Source organism: Syngnathus scovelli, chromosome 11, assembly GCF_024217435.2.
Source record: "Syngnathus scovelli strain Florida chromosome 11, RoL_Ssco_1.2, whole genome shotgun sequence".
NCBI lineage: Eukaryota > Metazoa > Chordata > Actinopteri > Syngnathiformes > Syngnathidae > Syngnathus > Syngnathus scovelli.
In genome coordinates this window covers 7,403,521-7,422,637 of record NC_090857.1, presented here as the reverse complement: position 1 = coordinate 7,422,637, position 19,117 = coordinate 7,403,521, and the positions used below count along the sequence as shown (strand labels likewise).

General features: G+C 43.0%; 5 protein-coding genes across 8 annotated transcripts in view; 3 read left to right on the top strand and 2 right to left on the bottom strand.

The window, feature by feature from the left end:
* The first annotated feature begins 165 nt into the window (after window positions 1-165).
* cdk2 (cyclin dependent kinase 2) lies at window positions 166-3,590 on the top strand. The gene is made up of 7 exons (XM_049732835.2): window positions 166-637; window positions 1,475-1,552; window positions 1,625-1,745; window positions 1,842-2,012; window positions 2,081-2,182; window positions 2,583-2,786; window positions 2,936-3,590. The coding sequence occupies exons 1-7, from the start codon at window positions 522-524 to the stop codon at window positions 3,038-3,040; spliced, it is 897 nt and encodes a 298-aa protein (XP_049588792.1). The 5' UTR covers window positions 166-521; the 3' UTR covers window positions 3,041-3,590.
* A 100-nt stretch (window positions 3,591-3,690) lies between these two features.
* olfml3b (olfactomedin-like 3b) lies at window positions 3,691-6,284 on the bottom strand. The gene is made up of 3 exons (XM_049732829.1): window positions 6,078-6,284; window positions 5,337-5,625; window positions 3,691-5,251 (listed from the first exon to the last, which is right to left on the bottom strand). The coding sequence occupies exons 1-3, from the start codon at window positions 6,282-6,284 to the stop codon at window positions 4,467-4,469; spliced, it is 1,281 nt and encodes a 426-aa protein (XP_049588786.1). The 3' UTR covers window positions 3,691-4,466.
* On the top strand, window positions 6,205-13,654 carry avil (advillin). 2 transcript variants are annotated; one of them, XM_049732828.1, is made up of 22 exons: window positions 6,205-6,344; window positions 6,815-6,951; window positions 7,047-7,141; window positions 8,320-8,423; window positions 8,513-8,587; window positions 8,671-8,867; window positions 8,941-9,049; window positions 9,130-9,240; window positions 9,328-9,533; window positions 9,626-9,704; window positions 9,836-9,934; window positions 10,009-10,162; window positions 10,245-10,345; window positions 10,566-10,703; window positions 10,776-10,934; window positions 11,006-11,185; window positions 11,254-11,411; window positions 11,687-11,831; window positions 11,916-12,104; window positions 12,355-12,423; window positions 12,492-12,602; window positions 12,694-13,654. In XM_049732828.1, exons 4-22 carry the CDS (start codon window positions 8,364-8,366, stop codon window positions 12,805-12,807), a joined length of 2,454 nt encoding a protein of 817 aa, XP_049588785.1. In that variant the 5' UTR covers window positions 6,205-6,344; window positions 6,815-6,951; window positions 7,047-7,141; window positions 8,320-8,363; the 3' UTR covers window positions 12,808-13,654. The 2 variants fall into 2 exon arrangements, with proteins under 2 accessions (XP_049588785.1, XP_068508433.1); XM_068652332.1 differs by having other exon boundaries at window positions 6,815-7,141.
* si:ch1073-456m8.1 (leucine-rich repeat flightless-interacting protein 2) lies at window positions 13,110-17,638 on the bottom strand. Of its 2 annotated transcripts, none has more exons than XM_049732833.2 (6): window positions 16,953-17,638; window positions 15,592-15,666; window positions 15,231-15,269; window positions 14,902-15,063; window positions 14,717-14,800; window positions 13,110-14,643 (listed from the first exon to the last, which is right to left on the bottom strand). In XM_049732833.2, exons 1-6 carry the CDS (start codon window positions 16,995-16,997, stop codon window positions 14,194-14,196), a joined length of 855 nt encoding a protein of 284 aa, XP_049588790.1. In that variant the 5' UTR covers window positions 16,998-17,638; the 3' UTR covers window positions 13,110-14,193. The 2 variants fall into 2 exon arrangements, with proteins under 2 accessions (XP_049588790.1, XP_049588789.1); XM_049732832.2 differs by lacking the exon at window positions 16,953-17,638 and adding an exon at window positions 15,940-16,180.
* Window positions 16,733-19,117, top strand: part of gdf11 (growth differentiation factor 11) — a 16,344-nt gene continuing 13,959 nt past the window's right edge. For both annotated transcript variants that reach the window (XM_049732831.2, XM_049732830.2), the window contains exons 1-2: window positions 16,733-17,026; window positions 17,894-18,747. In XM_049732831.2, the coding sequence (XP_049588788.1) occupies window positions 18,333-18,747 (415 nt within the window). In that variant the 5' untranslated portion in view covers window positions 16,733-17,026; window positions 17,894-18,332. The remainder of the gene's footprint in view (window positions 17,027-17,893; window positions 18,748-19,117) is intronic.

Here is a 19,117-nt window from a genome sequence, read left to right as displayed (position 1 = left end):
CAGTTATCTAAACTCAAAAGCCAAATAATGGAAATTAGACTAACCTGTTAGAAATGCACTTAAATTATTTACAAATTCATTATCATAGTTTACACAAAGAGCGTCGACGAAGATGCGGTAACAATTTCCAGAAACACCGCCCCCTCTACAATCGGTACATTGGAGAAAATAAAACGCGCGCTCAGTGTGGCAACGCGGGAAACGTAGCCGTGTTGGTTCTGAAATGTTTTGCATTTGGACGGCAAACATTGCCACACGGGGTATTTCCGTTTAGTTTACACCGTATGGTCGAATAAACTCGTTAACCAAGTTTCTTTGTCACCGGGTGACTATTTTAACGATCGGTGGAACTCTTTACTCCGGTGGCCGTGCGTATGTGAGCGCAACACGCGGGCGAGTTTTGAATTAGTAGTAGCAGTTGGTTGGATGAATGTCCGCGCGCTGGACACAAAAGACGCGACTGAGCTTTTAGCTGTCTTAAGCCGTGACATTCCCGTCGAACACCAGCCGAGCCTCGGCAGATGGATTCCTTTCAGAAGGTCGAAAAGATAGGAGAGGGAACTTATGGAGTGGTGTACAAAGCCAAGAACAAGAACACGGGGGAAACGGTCGCGCTCAAGAAGATCAGGCTGGACACGTAAGTCAGCTGGGAAGGTCGTGTGGTCATCAGCCCGCTTTGTGTTGCTCAACGAACCCTGCTTTGTGTTCATGATATGGGGCCAAAGTCTCCATGCGGTGCTGGAGTGTGCAACCACTGGGAGAAATACTTAGAAGCATTTTATTGTCAATGTAACACTAAACTCAAGAGTATCCTTTTTGTATATGCAGCGTTGGATAAAAGTCAAAATACAATTTTTGGATTATACTGAAACAAAAGACTAGTAAGATGACGTCTAAAGAAAGGCTGGACTTTGGAGCCAGTGGTGCTTGTTGTTCTTGTCACAAACTGGTCGTTCTCAATCTTTCAAAAGTACCACTAAAAGGAAAAAAAACAATGGACCCTTAAAAGACCATCATAAGGATCCACTTTAAAATACAGTAGCGTAGTGGGTCTAAGTGTGCATAAAATTATACAATAATAAATCACTGTAAGATTATGCGTAGTTTGGACATGTGCCTTAATTGCATTAAAAAGTTAAATATAACTTGACTGTACTTAGGCAGTGATTTTTTTTGCAAGTACCACTAGAGTGAGCCTGAGTACCGCACTTTGAGAATTGGAAACACTGCACCCTTTCAAACTTTTTTGGACCACCGCACATATTTTACATGAGCAATAATGTCACAGAAATTTTAAACACTACACTGAAATCATGAGCTTAACTCAGTTTAGAATTTATTCAGCGTGCCATGACTATGCTGTTGTATGAACAGCTGCAGGTGGATATACAGGTTAATTATTCACCTTCTGCCATCTGGTGGAAAATCGAAAAAAAAATCGATCAATCAGCAATATATTCATTTTTCTCCCCAGGGAAACTGAGGGTGTTCCAAGCACTGCCATTCGGGAAATTTCCCTCCTCAAAGAGCTCAGTCACCCAAATATTGTCAAGTAAGCACCAACCGTCGCATGCACTGTTGTTGTCTAATTTACAAAGTTTTAAAATCTTCCGATGCTTTTAAGATTGCATGATGTCATCCACACGGAGAACAAGCTCTACCTTGTGTTTGAGTTCCTAAACCAGGATCTAAAGAAGTTCATGGATTCTTCCACAGTCACTGGCATCCCGCTCGCTTTGATTAAGGTAAACATTGTGTTTCCATCGACCTCTTTAGTCAATTTATTTACTGTCCTGGTTATGAATAAAAGACATTAACGTAAATTTCCTTTATGTCTGTAGAGTTATCTTTTCCAGCTGCTGCAAGGTTTGGCCTTCTGCCATTCCCACAGGGTCCTCCATCGCGACCTTAAGCCTCAGAACCTGCTCATCAACGCTCAGGGTGAGATCAAGCTGGCTGACTTCGGTCTGGCGAGAGCGTTCGGCGTGCCCGTGCGCACGTACACACACGAGGTAAATGACGAAGTACGACTTTTTTCGTCATGTTTTTGTATACCAAAGATTTCTGTCTTTTTGCCCAGGTGGTAACACTGTGGTACAGAGCACCGGAGATTCTGCTGGGCTGCAAGTTTTACTCCACGGCTGTCGATATCTGGAGTCTGGGCTGCATTTTTGCTGAGATGGTACTAATCTCCATTTGGGAATTAATGGTTAAGGTTTTTGCTTTGGGCCACTGCATCTCTTCATTGTGAGTCAGCAAATCCCACAATTTTTACTCGGACTTTTGCATTCATAACCTGGATTATGTGGAAATATCCTATTTTTCCATTTTGAGCAGGTTTTCCTAGTGCTGTCATTTTTGGCTTTGAAAATAATGCTAATCTTCTCAATGCAGTTGAGGATTTTCCAAGATGACCTTGGCTTTGTTTTTCTCGAGTCATTAAAGTAAGCCTGCTGTCTCAATCCCCATGTGCTGCTCTCTGCGGCATGGCACAGAACTTAAGTGGATGGTTTCCACTCCTCCAGTCTTTCTCGAGTGTACCGACTGCCACGCTTTGTGACACTCCGCGAAATCTTTCTTAGATCACAAGGAGGGCCCTGTTCCCCGGCGACTCGGAGATAGACCAGCTCTTCCGCATTTTCCGCACCCTCGGCACCCCCGATGAAGCCACGTGGCCGGGAGTCACGTCCATGCCGGACTACAAACCGTCGTTCCCCAACTGGGCCCGTCAGGATCTATCAAAAGTGGTTCCACTCCTGGATGAGGATGGAAGAGATCTGCTACGAGTGAGAACATTTCCCTCATTTTTGTTTTCGTCTCGACTTGGAAGTGGTGTACCGCGAGATTTTTCTGTTATGAAATATTTGCACTGGCTCAGTTGAAGTCTGGTTTTGACGACAGCCGCTACAAAAAAAGTATTGTGCTTGTCTTTCAGGAAATGCTGCATTACGATCCAAACAAAAGATTATCGGCCAAAAACGCTCTAGTCCATCGCTTCTTCCGTGATGTCACCATGCCTCTGCCTCATCTGAGACTTTGAATTGTGCAAAATCTCCTAAGAAAAAGCAGCATGTTCTTTTCACGACAACAAGCCGTAAGTGATCTCACTTGATGAGTGATATCCTTTTGATGCTCTTCTGATACTTTAAAAACATTTTGAAATGTTCTTGTCTGTTCTGTAGACCTAACATTCTTCTGTTTGTCCATATTTGCCATTGTTAAACTAAATATTGTCACCCTCTAATGTACGTCGGTATTCATAGACATATTGTAGTTTTGTGCCCAGAGACTTGTTTGTTTTATATTCGTGTTCCGGCCTTAGGCTGTCCAAATTTTAGAATTTAGAAATTGATAGCACACGTTTCGGGATAGTGCAAATACCAACGTTTATTGTCTGTTCAATTTTCCGGCTATAAGAAGTCAACAAAAATGAAAATGTCTTTATATTTATGCAAAGGTTGCTTTATTTTCAGATTTGGTAGGTTGTCACATCTTTCGTACACTAGATTTTACCTGCCCCTTTATAAGCCCCTTTTATGGCTATTGCTTGTTGACAGTTCAAAAATAAATAAATAAATGTGTTTATATAACTGTTGGGGTTCGGTTTCTGGTTCACACCTGGTTCATGAAGCAAATTTGAAGCTTCATTTCTAATCACTAAATATTGGATGGTATTAATAGTCGACCAAGTTGTTACTTTTCATCAATTTTATTTTGTCAAAAACAACTCAACCCGATCAGACTTGGTTCACAGATATGCGCAGTGTAAAGAGGGAAACGCAACCGTGCTAGCCAGCTAGCAAATACCATCAAACACCAAATTGTTAGCTAATGTTGCTGTGAGCTTGAACTAAAATTATTTGCAATCATTTGAACCACAACTGTCACATTTGATTTACATGGAACACACAAACTAACTCTGGGGGATTACACATGTTTGTATTTCATTATAACTCCATTAAGTAAACTATATCTCAATCAGGCTGAGTTGGTTTTGCCTTTATGAGCTATAATCACAACCAGGCAAAAACATATCAAGACAAAGCACTGCTCATGTAAGAGCTTAGTGGAAACCAGTAGGAAATTGAGTTATGCCTGCAGATATTTAGACTGTCCTTCTGCTTCAGTGAAAACAAGAGTTTTAGCTTACTGATGAATCTTTTCCATTGAGTGAGTGAAAATGGAATGCAGATTTTTTTTTAAATCACAGAAATATCAAAGAATAATAAAAGCCAAAAGTACAAGATCCCTCTGGTAGAAGGTTGTCAGCAGTTAAAAGTCACAATGTGAAGAAATGGACGCTTTCATTAATGTACTGTACAGTAAACGTACAATATAAAGAGACACAACAGACAATAATACTCCAAAAGATGTTGAAGGTTCACTCGCCAGTAGGCTCACACGACGCAGTGCGGCCAAAACTACTTAGCTACCACAATGTGGGTTGGCAATTCTCTCGTTTGACGCTAAACCTCAAGTTTCTTCTTCATGACAAGTTTGTAGAGAATCTGGTAGCCATCATCCCAAGCGTAGAGCAACTTCTCCAGCGGGTTGTACTTGAGACTGGCGTGAGCGCCGTAACGTTTAGGGAAGTAAACCAGCGGCGCGTCTTCATTGCTTACCATGTCGTTGACGTCGAACACGCATTGGACGTGAGAGCGGCCGGGCTGCTCCGTGTTGTAGACCACGTATAGCGTGCCGCAGATGATGAAGGCAGCTTCTGCTTTCTGCCTGGGGCAGCTGGTGTCCCACGTCTGCTCGATACTCAGAGAACCGCTGTCCATCTTAGCCAGAGAGATGTGCTGCTCATTCTGATGTGTTGCATAAATGGCCCACAGGCCTTCTTCATCCACAGCCAGGTCCAGCACGGTTTCGGGGCTCAGACCGTACACAGGGATGTAGTCCCAATCCGGGAACACCACGCTATCTGCCACAGACTTGTTCCTCAAGTCATATTTGACCAGCGTCAACTCGTCGGCCTGGATGACGAGATAGGCGTGATTTTTGTAAATGATGTGTCCCGTCCCACTCCAGGCGGATGGAAGCTTCAGCTCCTTGGAGTCAGACAGGCTTTGCGAACGAGTGAAGTCTTGCACATTGGAAAATTCGAAGATGGTGTCTTCATTGGTTCCGTTAAAGATGAAGACCTTCCCAGAGCCCACGCCAGTGTCTCTGGTCCACATCCCCTTGGAACCTCCCACTCTCTTCAAAATCTTCATAGCTTTGATGCTGGAGAGCATGTCGTTGCAGTCTAAGGAGAGCAACACAATTGGAAGACAGAAATGTTTCTCCTCCTAATCCTAACGTTAATTTTTTACTTCCAAGCACAATCTTACCAGTTTGTTTGAAGTATTTGGTCTTCTGCTTCTCCTGCACCTGAGTGACGTGCTGCTCGATCAGCTTGTCATCCATATCCACGCACGGCTGAGCGCCGCCGTTCTGAGTCTCCAAGTAGTCCAGCTCACGCTCCACCCGGTCCACCCGCGTCCCCATGCTGTCCAAACTCTCACGGAGTGTATCCTTCTCTTTGTCCAGGTTCTCAAGCTGCGAAACCATATGTTGCTTGAGTTCCCGCAGCTCCGTGGCGTAGCGAGTAGCCTGCTCGTGCCATAACGAGATGCGATCCTGTTTTGTTGAAGCGGGCGAGGTCAGATACGGAAGCACAGATTTAGGAAAAGAAAAAAAAAGGAATGTCAAAGCACAATATTTACACGGATTTCATCCATAATCCACGTTAGAAATTCAAAGTAACATGACGCCAAGCTGTTTTGTGGTACACCGTACCATTAAAGGATAAGAGATTCCAAGAAACTCGCTGGAGACTTTCCACACAGGATATTGATGTAACAACTTCCTTGATTAGCTTGATAAATGCAAAACTTGGCAATTCCAACTTGTTCTGCCATTTTAACATTCCAGATGAATGTAATGCGTCATTTGACGTCCTCCCTGTCAAAGGTGACTAAATGGAACAGGAGCGGCATACATAATTGAAAAGTTTTCCACTTCTGCATTCCATTGCCTTTGCCCCCTTTTGCTGGAAGTTTCCTCATAGAGTGCAAGAAGCAAAGCCTCACCTCAATGGCAAGCAGCCGCCGCTCCAAGTAGTCAATCAGAGCCTGGTGCTGTGCGCCGGCCAAACACAGCGTACTGATGAAGACAACGAGTCCTCTCATGTTGTCTCTTCCTGCTCCCGTAGACTGGCGAGTGTGTGGAGGAACCGGCAGATCCCCAGAGGTGGGCTGGAATGTCCAGCTGAGCTCAGTGGGAGGAGCCACCAACATCTGGTGGAGATGGAAGAGGCAGGCCTGTTCCTCCTTGTTTCCGAATCGAAGAAGATACATGTAATCTCTTCTACTTTTTTATAAAAATTAGTTTGTGACAGCAGGACCACTGGTCAACAGAGATAGTTTTGTGTCCCTAAACATTTTTGAAACTGATTTAAAAAAAATACTTTTTTTTGTAGCGCATCAGGATTTTGAAATAGCCATTTTTTTGTTTTAATTTTGACCTATAATAACTTGTGTAATCTGGATTTTACCATGCGTTGTCATTTATAGCTATGACGTTTCAGAGTTAAATTCTACCTGTTGTTGAACTTTACCTTTAATTTATTAATATTGTTAAATATATGCACTTATTTCATTATTAAAACCTGATGTGCTTGAGGGAGCAACAAAAAAAGTAGAGTATGAGTCAGCATGTCTGCCTCACAGTTTTGTAGTTCTGGCTTTAAATATCTATCTTTCGTGACTAGTATATTGACACTACATAACCAGTAAAATTCACATGTATGCTTAAATACTATTTATAGTTTTCAGTGACCCTCAGGCGCATGTTTTTGGAGCCACCTCAGGAAGAACATTGAAGTTCATGACCCTAATGGTGACAAGTGCTATAGTATACTCATGGATGGACATTTCTTCCCGAAATTCCAAAATGTTTTGACTGGTAAGACTCTTTTTGTTGTGTCCGTGAGCGACATGACATCAGAGAAGACACACTACTTTATGACCTCATTGCCTTTCTGATCATCATGTTAAAAGTCCCCTATTGCCAAAGCAACGTGTTCAGATGGAGAATTTACCGAACCTGACATCTTGAGCAAGGCCAACATTTTGGTCAAATCTGTTGAATAATTGTGAGTATAATTTGTTGACTTCACTTGAAAATATGGTTGGGTTGAACATTGTTCTACTAAAGGACGTTTTAGGTTGTTATTTGTCTTTGCCAGATCACAGTACTTTTAATTACAGGGCTGACAAATGCAGGAAGCCAAACAGTCGTTGGCGTGAGTAATAAGTTAGTCTGCTACTTTGTGATTATTTCCACCTTCTGTGGTCTTCCAAGATCAAAAAGCTGAAAGGAATAATCTTCTTTTTGTGCCAATTTCTTCCACTTCAATCAAAAAAAAAAATGACCCGCTGTGCTCATGCTGTTGATTCATGACCATTTTCCAGTACTCTCAATTTGGAATGCTGTGTCATTTTATTTCATTTTGGCCAGTAACTTAGATGACGTCATTCCAGTTGAGGCACATGCGAGGATTCCTGGAAAAATGGCAAAGTCATAGCATTTAAGAGTTTACAAGGCTGAAAATGTTATTTAACTTGTCATTCATGCCTTTTTTTAAGTGCATATGTGCACATGTAACGAGAAGTCCTGGAAAAAATGGAAAAAGAAAGTCTGATGTTTAGATTCTTGTCGTTCGGCACTTTTCTGAGAAGCACGGTTACAAAATCACGTGGAAGTGTTAGAAGATTATTCCAGAAGGGACTGGATGCATGTTCATGAACAAAAAATGAAATTTCAAATATCTCATTAAATATAAATGTCGCATTTAAAGGGAATGAACGGAGCCATTTTGAGTTGCCGTGATTAAATGCGGCTTTAACCACTCCCACAGGAGCGCAGCCCTCACTCTCACAGATCCGCCGACCTAAAGCAGACCCCACCCAAGTTGTCTATACGTTATTTAAAACAAAGAAATGATCACAAAGCTTCTGTTACGTATTTTTAAAGATTTTTTGTTACTTTTAGAGTCCAAAAACCGCTGTGGCAATGGAAGAAAGTGTGTACAAGTACAAGTCAATCTTGTTTTTAACCAATTTCCCTACAAGGTCAATGATTGGGCAGAACTTCTGAAAAAAGTCTCGCCAAATACAAATGCATGCAAATAATTTCGCCGGCTGTATTTAATGATTGCTTATTGTTAGCAAATCAGGTAAGATAACTTCTTGAAGGTATTTAAGGTTGTTTAACATTGTATTGGTTTTGTTGATGTTTGTGTCTCCCGGGTGATGTTTTTTATTGAAACAGGTGAAAAGAAGAAACAATAGCGGCCCGCCACAACTGCGTGCAATATGGAGTACACATTTAGAGCTGTAACTCACACTCCTGGGATCATAATCTGGAGAGTTGAGGTACTTGTGTAGTTTCTCCATCACATCTTTCCGTAACAGAGATGGTACAATGTAATGGTGAAAACAGATGTTCTCTCCTTGTGAAACAGAAAATGGAGCTTGTTCAAGTCCCTGAGAAGTCACATGGACAATTTTATGAAGGCGACTGCTATGTTATTCTCTATGTAAGTAGAAGATCTATCTTCATATGATGGAAAACAAAAGTATCCGGACTCCTTTTCTGTTCACATGACTCTCAAATGTCCAGACCCCGAAAGTCAAAGGCTCCCAGCACTGCAACATCCACTTCTGGATCGGCTCACAGTCCTCACTGGATGAGCAAGGGGCAGCTGCAGTTTACGCCGCACAGTTGGATGACTATTTGGGTTCCTCGCCGATTCAGCTCCGAGAAGTTCAAGACCACGAGTCCGATGTATTCAGCGGTTATTTTAAGCGTGGCATAATGTGAGTGAAAGTGGAAGTCGGGGTGTGTGGGGGGTTAACCTAGATGATCTCAGTCTTGTCTCACAAACTGCAGCTACAAGAAAGGCGGAGTTGCATCGGGCATGAAGCACACCGAAGTCAACGCCTACGACGTACAGAGGCTGCTTCATGTCAAAGGGAGGAAACGGGTGGTGGCCAAGGAGGTGAGCGTGGGATTGCAGGCCGCTTATGTAACACCAGGGGCACAGAGCACCTTGTGTACACACTCTCCGACTGGTTTCAGGTGGTGCTTTCCTGGAAGAGCTTCAACCTGGGGGATGTGTTTTTGTTGGACATCGGTAAGGTCATCATCCAGTGGAATGGACCAAAGAGCAACAGTCAGGAAAGACTTAAAGTAAGATATTGTGATTGACATTTTTTTTTCTCCATCATTGCAATGTCGTGATGTCATACCTTTTAAAAATCTGTTGTGGACCCTCAGGGCATGCTGCTGGCCAAAGACATTCGAGACAGAGAGCGAGGTGGTCGTGCCGAGATCAAGGTGATCGAGGGTGACGAGGAGGACAACAGTCCTGAAATCATGGAGAGTATGATTGACGTTCTTGGGCAGAGGCGCATCCATCTGACAGATGGACCGCTTGATGAACCCCCTAACCAGGAACAAATAGGAAAACTCACTCTTTACCAGTAAGCTCCACCCACCGGCGCAACAATGCGCTTCAGTCTGCTTCTTCCAGTATGTGTGATGAGTTGTCTTCTTTTTTGTGTACTTTTTCCAGTGTGTCATACGCTAAAGGGCAGATGAAGGTCGTAGAAGTTGCTCGCAGACCACTGGTGCAAGAACTGCTTAACAGTAATGTGAGTGACTGTATTTTTATCTAGCTGCGTCACCGAGCATTTATTATCTGATCCAGTCGTGTAATACTTTTTTCTTCTTCTAATATCTCCCAATGTTGATGTTTTGAGAGCCATTTGTCAAATCTATGCAGGACTGCTACATTCTGGACCATGCTGGGTCAAAATTGTTTGTATGGAAAGGGAAGAAGGTCAATAAAGCTGAGAAACAGATGGCCATATCCAGCGCTATGGTGAGTTGACGCACATCTAGATATCTTGTCGGTGATGAGTTAGCGTGTTTACACACTGCGACTGGTCCTGGTAGGAGTTTATCAAAGCTAAAGACTACCCCAGCACCACAAACGTGGAGGTGATGAATGACGGAGCCGAGTCGGCGCATTTCAAGCAGTTGTTCCAGACGTGGACGGTGAAGGACCAAACACAAGGCCTGGGAAAAGCACACACAAGGGGCAAAGTTGGTATGGAATACACAACATGGCTGCACGTATCGTCAAATAATTGTCGTGACTTAGTGAATCGTTTTTTTCTGCACTGTTTTAGCGACTGTCACACAAGAGAAATTTGATGTCGCTCTGATGCATGAGATGCCAGAGATTGCTGCACAAGAAAGGATGGTTGACGATGGTACAGGTCAAGTGGAGGTTTGTGACAAAATATCTGCCGTCTAAAATACTTTTTAAGCCTCATTAACATTCCGTTAACCCCGACTAGTCTGAACATGGTATTAATATTCCACTTGTGGAAAATGAATTAAGCAGCAAAATGGATCCATCTCAGGGGGCGGCCATTTTGCCACTTGCTGAAAATGACATCACAGTTGCTGGGGGCTTCACATGAGCTTATCAAATTGATTCCACTTAGGTTTGGAGAATTGAAAATCTGGAGCTGGTGCCCGTGGACGCTCATCGTCACGGCTACTTCTACGGAGGAGACTGTTACTTGATCCTCTACTCTTACATGGTGAACAACAAGCAGAGCTTCATACTCTACATATGGCAGGTGAAGTCCCAACACTTCCCGCTTCATCTTTGGAGGTTGAACCAAACTAAAACCAATCACGTGGTATTTTAGGGTCGTCATGCCACACAGGACGAGCTGGCGGCGTCTGTGCTTCACGCCATCGATATGGACCACATGTACGGTGGGGCGCCGGTTCAAGTCAGAGTGACCATGGGAAAAGAACCCAGACACTTTTTGGCCATTTTCAAAGGCAGAATGGTCATCTATGAGGTTTGACCAAATTAGATGCCAGTGGGATTTTGTTTTTGTCTCATGTAACGTACGTAATCCTTTTCTGTCAGGGGGGCTCATCTAGAAAAGGACCTTCTGAACCTGACCCGCCAGTGCGACTGTTCCAGGTTCATGGTTATGACCCCTCCAATACGAAAGCAATTGAGGTTCCAGCTTTGGCCTCTTCTCTCAACTCGAATGACGTGTTTCTGCTCAAAAGTCAGAGTGGACTGTATCTGTGGTGTGGAAAGGTACGGAGAAGGCCTTCAAACGTAACAACGGTGTCATTTAAAAGCTAATTGACGTCTGGTGTTTGTAGGGAGCAAGTGGAGATGAGAGGGACATGGCAAAGGAGATCAGCTCCGTGATCGGACACAACTCGCTGGGCTTCTATAGCCAGATTGTTGCCGAGGGTCTCGAACCTTTGGATTTCTGGGAGATGCTGGGAGGTCAGGCACCCTACGCCAATGACAAAAGGTAAAGTTGGCGCACGGGTTCGTTTGGAGCAGGCGGGAGTTTTTGTCCCCTCTGACAGCTTTTTCCAAATTATTATGCAAAATATGTTTTCGGCTGGTTTTTATATTCAAATGGCACTCGGGATCATTTTCAAATCATCAACTGTTAAGATAATTTCAATGTTTTCAAGCAAACCTCCCTATGATATATTTTTCTCAAATGAAACCTAGTTGTTAACATTATTTAAAAAAACTAATAATTATTTTATTTGTGTGTGTGTGTCGCTCCCCCCCCAGGCTGCAGCAGACTGTTTTGGACCATGAGCCACGCCTGTTCGAATGCTCCAACAAGTCGGGACGTTTCGTCGTGACCGAGGTGACCCAGTTCACGCAGGATGACCTCAATGACGATGATGTCATGCTACTAGACACATGGGACCAGGTCGTGAAGAGGAAGCGTACCAGAACCTAAACATACAATATTGTCTTAATATGCAGAATAATAATGCTTATTCTGCCTTATCAGGTGTTTTTGTGGATCGGTAAGGAGGCCAACAGATTAGAACGCAAAGAGGCAGTGGTGACCAGCCAGGAGTACCTGCACACACACCCAGCCGACAGAGATCCTGACACACCTATCATCTTGGTCAAGCAAGGGTTCGAGCCAATCACCTTCACTGGCTGGTTCACTGCTTGGGATCCTTACAAATGGAGTGTAAGCAGGTTTTCAATGAAGCATAAATTATTGAGTCAAAAATTTGCTAATATTAATTTAATGATTTTTGCAGGTGTGACTTTTAAATGTATTCTTTATTCAAGTACTGTACTAACATGGTAGAAAATGTTTGACCTAACAAGACAACTTGACCACATCCTTTAGAATTTTCTTAGCATCTCTTACATGGGTCTTCTTTTGCTTTTACAAGTTTACTTAATGAAATGTCTTGTTTTTAATTGCCTGGCAGGAGGGCAAGAGCTACGAGCAACTGAAGAAGGAGCTGGGAAACGTGGCGAGCCTTGTCGATGTTTTCACTGTACGTACAGAACACTTTTGATGTTTTTTTACGTGACGAGTTGTTTGAGTGTTGCTGTCACTTTCTAGGTTCATAGCGATGCTGAAAATGATGCAAGCTTTCAGTGTTTTCCTGCTGAGGTTTTAGTCAAAAAGCTTGCCAACGAATTGCCTAGAAACGTTGATCCAACCCAGAAAGAGGTATGCGTTGTTTTTATTCATTTTCATATGACTGCATGAAACAAAGCCAGTCTCTAAAATATAATCTTGTATTTTGTCGACTGCTTTTCAGAAATACCTTACCGACAAAGACTTCTGCCACATATTTGGAATCAGCAAAGACCAGTTTGCAAATTTGCCAAAATGGAAACAACTCAATTTGAAAAAAGAAAAGGGGCTGTTTTGATATCGATCATGTTTCACTCCTTAACATATCCGACTACAGAGTACATTAAAATAGAACACAATTTGGCATGTAAAATTTACATGTCTGTGTTTTGCGTCAGTGGTTTATTAATCAAAACAATCATATTGGGCTTTGAGTTCTGTTGGCTAAACTGCCTCCTTTCGATCTAGTTTGCCACCTGGTGGACATCTATTGTCACAACTTGCTAAAACATTTGAGATAAAAAAAACAAAAATTGGGATGACTCGATTATCAAACTAAAAATGTTCAAATAAAATACAGAAAACATAAAGCACACAACATTGATCAAGTTATTTTATTCCAAAATTTCAATTCTGGTTTTAGATTTACTCTAGAATTCAAAATTACTCAAATGCAAAAAAATTACAAGAATATATACTTTTGCATTTTTCGAATGCACGTGATCTGATGACATAGAACAAAAGAAAATTACAATTGGAAGTTAACACATTGAGGGAAACTATTTGAAAGTCTCGAACCATAGCAGGTCAAAGTTCCTATAACAAATAATGACGTGGCAGACAAAAAAAAAGTCATCAGAGCTTTGCATGGCTAAGCAAGTATTACAACAAAAACAATCATGTTGAGCGACTATACAAATCATTACAAAGATCATACATGGTCATTTCATTAGCAATCAAATATGGCAACATTATTTTGATGTGTTTATAGGAAGTCTTTTTAAATTAGGATAAAAAATGAAACCTGATTCGTAAATAATCTTAACTCATGCTTGAAATGAATTGCCATGACACCAATGCTATGTGCAAAAGTGTTCAAAATGGTTTGAAGATGTGCCATGTGGAAATAAAAACTGACAAATGTCCATGCAATCAACAGCTCCCAAAGGCTTTAAAAATATGACAAGTTTACAGCAGAGACATTAAAAATGGACTGCAAATGTGCAACAAGCAGTCTTCCCATGCAGACAAAGGGACTTCCTATCCCTCACTCAAGTTTGATTCTAAAGGGAATGTTTTCAACGCACAAACTTGTGAAAAGTGCAAATGCTGCCAATTCCCCCTAAATCCTCAAAATCGATGATACAAGACATAAAAATACTAAGTCACTCAGTCAGGCAGTGAATTGTGGTTCCCTTACTTTTTGACCTTCCAAAAAGTTGCATCTCAAATTAGCTACCTAAAACAATTAAGCCCAAACTGTAGCCACAATGACTTATTGCAGACAAGTCGAGCAATTGTGCGGCTTACTCTAGTTTCCCTGTATACACATTTATTTCTTATTCAAGCAGCAGCTGAACATTTCTTGAAAGAGTATAAAAAAGACAGGTAGTAAAGATTCGTATCAGCTTGAGAACCACCGAGAATGGTAGCTGTGAAAAAGGATGCATGGCTTCAGAATAAATTAAGACAAAAGGCAGCTGACATCGTTTTGGGGCCCCTGGGACTCATTGCCGTCCTTACTCTCGGAGTCATGAGGCAGCTCCGGAGGGACGGCGTCCTGCTCAGGAGTTTCCGTAGACGCGTCCTCGTACATGCTCGCCGTGTCCGAGTCGCTCTTATCCGGGGACTGGTCTCGTCCGCCTTTGAAAGGCCTCCGGTGCACCCCGTCCTCACAGAGCGGGTCGTCCAGGGCGAGGGAGGGGGCGCTGTTGGCCACCCACTTCACTTTGGTCACGACACTCCCCTCATCTGCCTTGGTCAGATTCGCATCGTCGCACGCAGCAGCGGCTTCGCTGGCTGAGCTAAGTTCTGCTGTTTCCTGGGTCGGATCGTCCATTTGACTTTCCGCTCCCTTTGCGTCCACTTCACTTTCATTCCTGTCCTCCGATACATTCACAAGAATATTTTTTTCCTGTGAGGAGAAAGCAAAATATCAAAATGTCATTCTGGCAATATGGTGGTGTTTGTGTTGAAAGTCACATGACCTCTTTTAATGTCTCCACTTCCTGCATTAAAGAGTGGACCATACGCTCCAGTTTCTTCTTGGCCTCCCGCTCTCGCTCTAACTCCTGAAAGCAGACAGGCATGTTTGTTTTTTTGTCACAAAGTCTTTAATGTTTGTTTTTTGTCGCAAAGTCTTTAACCAAACTACCATGTTTGTGCCACGCACCATATTAGCCTGTCCAACCTCCCTCTGGGTTTCGGCCAGCAGCTCCTCCACACCCTCCAGCGTGTCCTGCAGGACGTCCACCTGGAACAACAGAGCCTCGCGCTCCACCTCCAGCCCACGCAGCTCGTGCACCGCCTCGTCGTAGCTGGCCTGCAGCTCCAGCTACACAACAGACACGGTAAGAAAATCAGCGTGGGCTGAATTCGCATGGCAGCGTGTGGGTGTGAGTGTGCACTTAACAAGCTCTCAAGAAGAACCCTCATCAGGGACATGATGGATGACTGCAATGCTTGTGTGCCATTATATTTATGACAAAGAAAAATTCTCACCATCTCTGAGAGTCCCATTGGGATGTCCTGGTCTGATTGCTGAAAAGAAAAAAAAAATCATTTTAAATAATAATTGGTTGCTCCAGCACAGCAATGTTCTTTCACAGGAACTGTCAGATGCTCAAATGTACGTGCGATTGTCCTGACTGCCTCTTTTCGCATACTGACAAAGCAAACACAGCAGGATCTTTTGAAGACAACCAGGTAAAAATTCTTGGATTTGAAAACATCTTTTGTGACAAAGGTCCTAGAATTTCTTTGACACCATACTCACAAACTCCAGATGACGCTTAGCTTTAATGTACGAGTTTGGGTACAGGCCAGAGATTCATGTCGCTCTCCTTGGACTGCGGCTCCTTACCTGGCTGTCAGATCTCCTTTTCAGGGTCCCGGGTCGGCTGTCGCTTCGTGTCAGACGCCTGGATGAGCTCTCAGCCTGGTGAACGCACGCACGCACGCACACACACAGCACTTAACATCTCGACGCGAGCATTAGTCAACACGGCAGCGCAGCTAACTGGTATGAGGAAGTAGGTTGAAACGAATAATGTCTCACGGAAGACATTAACGACTACAATAATGATCACTTTCTAGCTAACTACATCATGTGAAGTTGAAGTATTTCAAGAAACCGAAGGACTCATTAGAGTTGCACTTTAAACCAAAAAACAAAAAAAAGCCGCTGATTGTCTTTCTCTCCGCCGCTCACCTCCTTTATGATACTACGGAGTGATTCATCCTCGCTACGCGAAAACGTCCGCTTCTTTGGAGACCCATTGTTGTCCAGAGTAACTGAAAGCATTTTGTATATCTATACACACAAGTGTTTATATAAGGCAGACACCCCCGAGCTCAAACGGTGCGTGTTTCTCCTACGTAACAGTAACAGTCAGTGCGGCTGCTAAGTAACAGTACCATCACAAAGCCCGGCCCAGTTAAGTACGGAGAGCCACCAGGGACAAAACGCATGTAACGCTCACAAACCTGGTACTCAAAACAATATAAAAACGAAATATTAACAAGATTAAAGTTGATAAAATGATTAAAGTTAATAAATACATTATTAAAGTTTAACTGCGAATTTATCAAGTACTCCATATGCAGTGTATACTTTTACTTTGTACTTCGAGTGAGAGTATTTAGATATTTTGATGTCAAGCAATAGCATTGATATTATTTATTTAAAACAAATCACACTGAAAGGCTAAATGACTGAGAATCTTGACAGAAAACAGGAAAGGTCATCATGGGTAAAATATTCGTCCCACCAATGCAATCGGAAATCCAACTTTCTAAGCGCCCCTGTCAGTCATGGGTCCTTAGAATCGGCGTTCCTCCCACATTGTAAAAACGTGCATGTTCGGTTCATTGAAGCCTCTTAATTGCCCATAGGTGTGAATATGGGTGTGAATGGTTGTTTGTTTGTGTGGGTCCTGCGATTGGGGACCAGTCCAGGGTCAATGAGGATAATGAGAACGCGCAGAATAAAATGATGGGTGGGTTAATGTTAATATTTGCCACTTTGTGTGAAGTGGCACACAAAAAGATCAGTGTTAAAGAATTTACATAGTCTGTCTTAGAGCATATTAACAAAAAAGGGAAATAAATCACAGCTGAGAGTGCAATTGCTCCACTTGAATTTCTCCTGTTTTTTTGGTACTTTTAATCGATCATAAATCCTTAGGGAGAATTATTGTTGCTGCTGCTGTTTTTTTTACTTACTTGTCTTTCAGCAAACTGCTGGTCTGGCACCTTGGGTCGAAGCATGTTCTTCTTTCTACCTGATACCTGCTACAGTAAGTGCACAGCTACACACAGTGACGTCACCCTTGGGTTCATCCTAATTATTTATATTTCATTAATTGTAAATTTTAAAGTTGTCTTCAATTCCAAAGGAAATATGCAAAGGTAGTGGCGACTATTTGTGAAGCAATTGAGTCACATAGGTGACGTCGTATCATAAAATATCATTATTCTGCAAGTCCTCTTTATAGTCGTGCATAAAGGCAATTGAATGCAATGTCACGTCATAAATTGTATCAAAGGAAAAAACGACTCGTCATTGGTTTACGAGTCTTCCCCCACCAGATGTCGCTGGTGGGTCAAAATTTGCCCGCACTGTACATTCGCAGCATCTTCCTGAGCTATAACAACTTTTAGTCTGCTACAAAACAGTGTATTCAAAGCAAACCCTGACATTTTATACACGTATTGGTGTTTTAGGGTCAAAAGTTTGAGACTTAATGGGAGAACAAATGAGTAAAATAAATGAGCATTTGAGGTAATTCAAAAGTTAAGTCTAAAGATAGTTATTGGCTGTATTAACCATTTGTTTTGTTTTTGTGAGTGAACATACTGTTAACTCAATCAGCATCATTTTGACACGCCATTTGAAAACTTATGCAACAGATTGGGCTACAGGGAAAGAAAACTTGAGATGAGTATAGATAATTACATTCAATGATTTGGTGATATTAATTTGTTTGGAGGAACACGGAGAGAGTCTAACTGCAACACGTGATAAAACAATCCAAACATATTTTTCCACCGTGAGAATAAATGTGCCATAGACTGTTAAAAATAACATAATTATACACAACAATTTTGTCTAATAAGAGACCTTACACCCTCCCTTCGCGCTGTCCCTCTTGACTTGGTGACAGACCTAAAAGCCTTTTGTTGCCATCTTAGCCAATGGAGACGGATGACGACAGCGGGCAGCTGAGATATATAAAGAGCACCCTTTTTGACCGCACTTGCACATTTTCCAGTGACACTTCTGCACACTCACACACCTCCATGGACTGAAACTATAGTACAGACGACGCCAAAAGCAACCATCATACTACACGTGATCGGGCTATGCATTCATCTGATAGAAATTTGGTCAACTTGCAATAAAGACCCACTGGAACGCAACCCCCCCACCCCCCGACTGCAAAAAGACTACTTCTCGGTGTTGGATTAGATGCCACTCTGGTAGGATAAAGACAGGAGCGACGCACAGCCAAGAGAGGGGATTTAACCGGTAACGTGAGTTAAACAACAAAAAGGAAACAAGAAAAAAAAAAAAGTTGCATTGCCTGGTGTCCACGCATCGTCATGTCGAGGTATAACTTCTTATTGTGCTTGATGGTGCTCATTTCCCTGGGACAGTCGGGGAGCGATGAGCCCAATCTGCTGCTGCCTCCCGCCAGCGAGACGCCCACGGATGCCGGCCTGTCACTCCTGGACGAGGACGCCGGTACCCACGAGTGCTCCGCCTGCATTTGGAGGGAACAAAGTAAAGTGCTGAGGCTGGAGACCATCAAGTCGCAGATCTTGAGCAAGCTGCGTCTGAAGCAGGCGCCCAACATCAGCCGGGAGGTGGTCAACCAACTGCTGCCTAAGGCGCCCCCGCTCCAGCAGCTCCTGGACCATCATGACTTCCAGGGAGACGCGTCCTCCCAGGATGAGTTTATGGAGGAGGATGAGTACCACGCCACCACGGAGTCCGTCATCACCATGGCTTCTGAGCGTGAGTAATACTTTTTACTACACGACTTCCGACACGCGCACCGTGCGTAATTACGCAATGGTGCAGACTTTAAGTTCCATGTGCCTCATTCGAGTTAGACACCTAGTGACACTTTTTTTTTGGCTGCATTCAGAAGAACCTTGGCTAATTGGCTCAATCAGCTGTTGGTGGCAGCTGTCAAAGAGGGATTACGCGTGAAACTGATAAATCAATATTCAGCCAGCCTGACGACCCTTGTCTCTATGAAGCAGAAGGCAGCTTCAACATGGCCCGATGGACTTTTTGTTTCCGCGGTGCAAACAATCACTTTGCTAATAATAATGATGAGGACGATGGTGACGATGATGGTCCACCTGGCGTGCGTTTGGAG

Excerpts from the sequence above, each read along its gene's own strand:
- cdk2 (XM_049732835.2), top strand. The coding sequence starts at position 522 with ATGGATTCCTTTCAGAAGGTCGAAAAGATAGGAGAGGGAACTTATGGA. Across the intron at positions 2,013-2,080 it reads TGCGCACGTACACACACGAG|GTGGTAACACTGTGGTACAG; the intron begins GTAAATGACGAA and ends CTTTTTGCCCAG. Across the intron at positions 2,787-2,935 it reads ATGGAAGAGATCTGCTACGA|GAAATGCTGCATTACGATCC; the intron begins GTGAGAACATTT and ends CTTGTCTTTCAG.
- olfml3b (XM_049732829.1), bottom strand. The coding sequence starts at position 6,284 with ATGTTGGTGGCTCCTCCCACTGAGCTCAGCTGGACATTCCAGCCCACC. Across the intron at positions 5,626-6,077 it reads GGCGGCTGCTTGCCATTGAG|GATCGCATCTCGTTATGGCA; the intron begins GTGAGGCTTTGC and ends TCAACAAAACAG. Across the intron at positions 5,252-5,336 it reads CAAATACTTCAAACAAACTG|ACTGCAACGACATGCTCTCC; the intron begins GTAAGATTGTGC and ends TGCTCTCCTTAG.
- avil (XM_049732828.1), top strand. The coding sequence starts at position 8,364 with ATGGAGTACACATTTAGAGCTGTAACTCACACTCCTGGGATCATAATC. Across the intron at positions 9,935-10,008 it reads TGGCCATATCCAGCGCTATG|GAGTTTATCAAAGCTAAAGA; the intron begins GTGAGTTGACGC and ends TGGTCCTGGTAG. Across the intron at positions 10,935-11,005 it reads GCAGAATGGTCATCTATGAG|GGGGGCTCATCTAGAAAAGG; the intron begins GTTTGACCAAAT and ends CTTTTCTGTCAG.
- si:ch1073-456m8.1 (XM_049732832.2), bottom strand. The coding sequence starts at position 16,032 with ATGCTTTCAGTTACTCTGGACAACAATGGGTCTCCAAAGAAGCGGACG. Across the intron at positions 15,667-15,939 it reads TCCGTAGTATCATAAAGGAG|GCTGAGAGCTCATCCAGGCG; the intron begins GTGAGCGGCGGA and ends TGCGTTCACCAG. Across the intron at positions 15,064-15,230 it reads CAATGGGACTCTCAGAGATG|CTGGAGCTGCAGGCCAGCTA; the intron begins GTGAGAATTTTT and ends TCTGTTGTGTAG.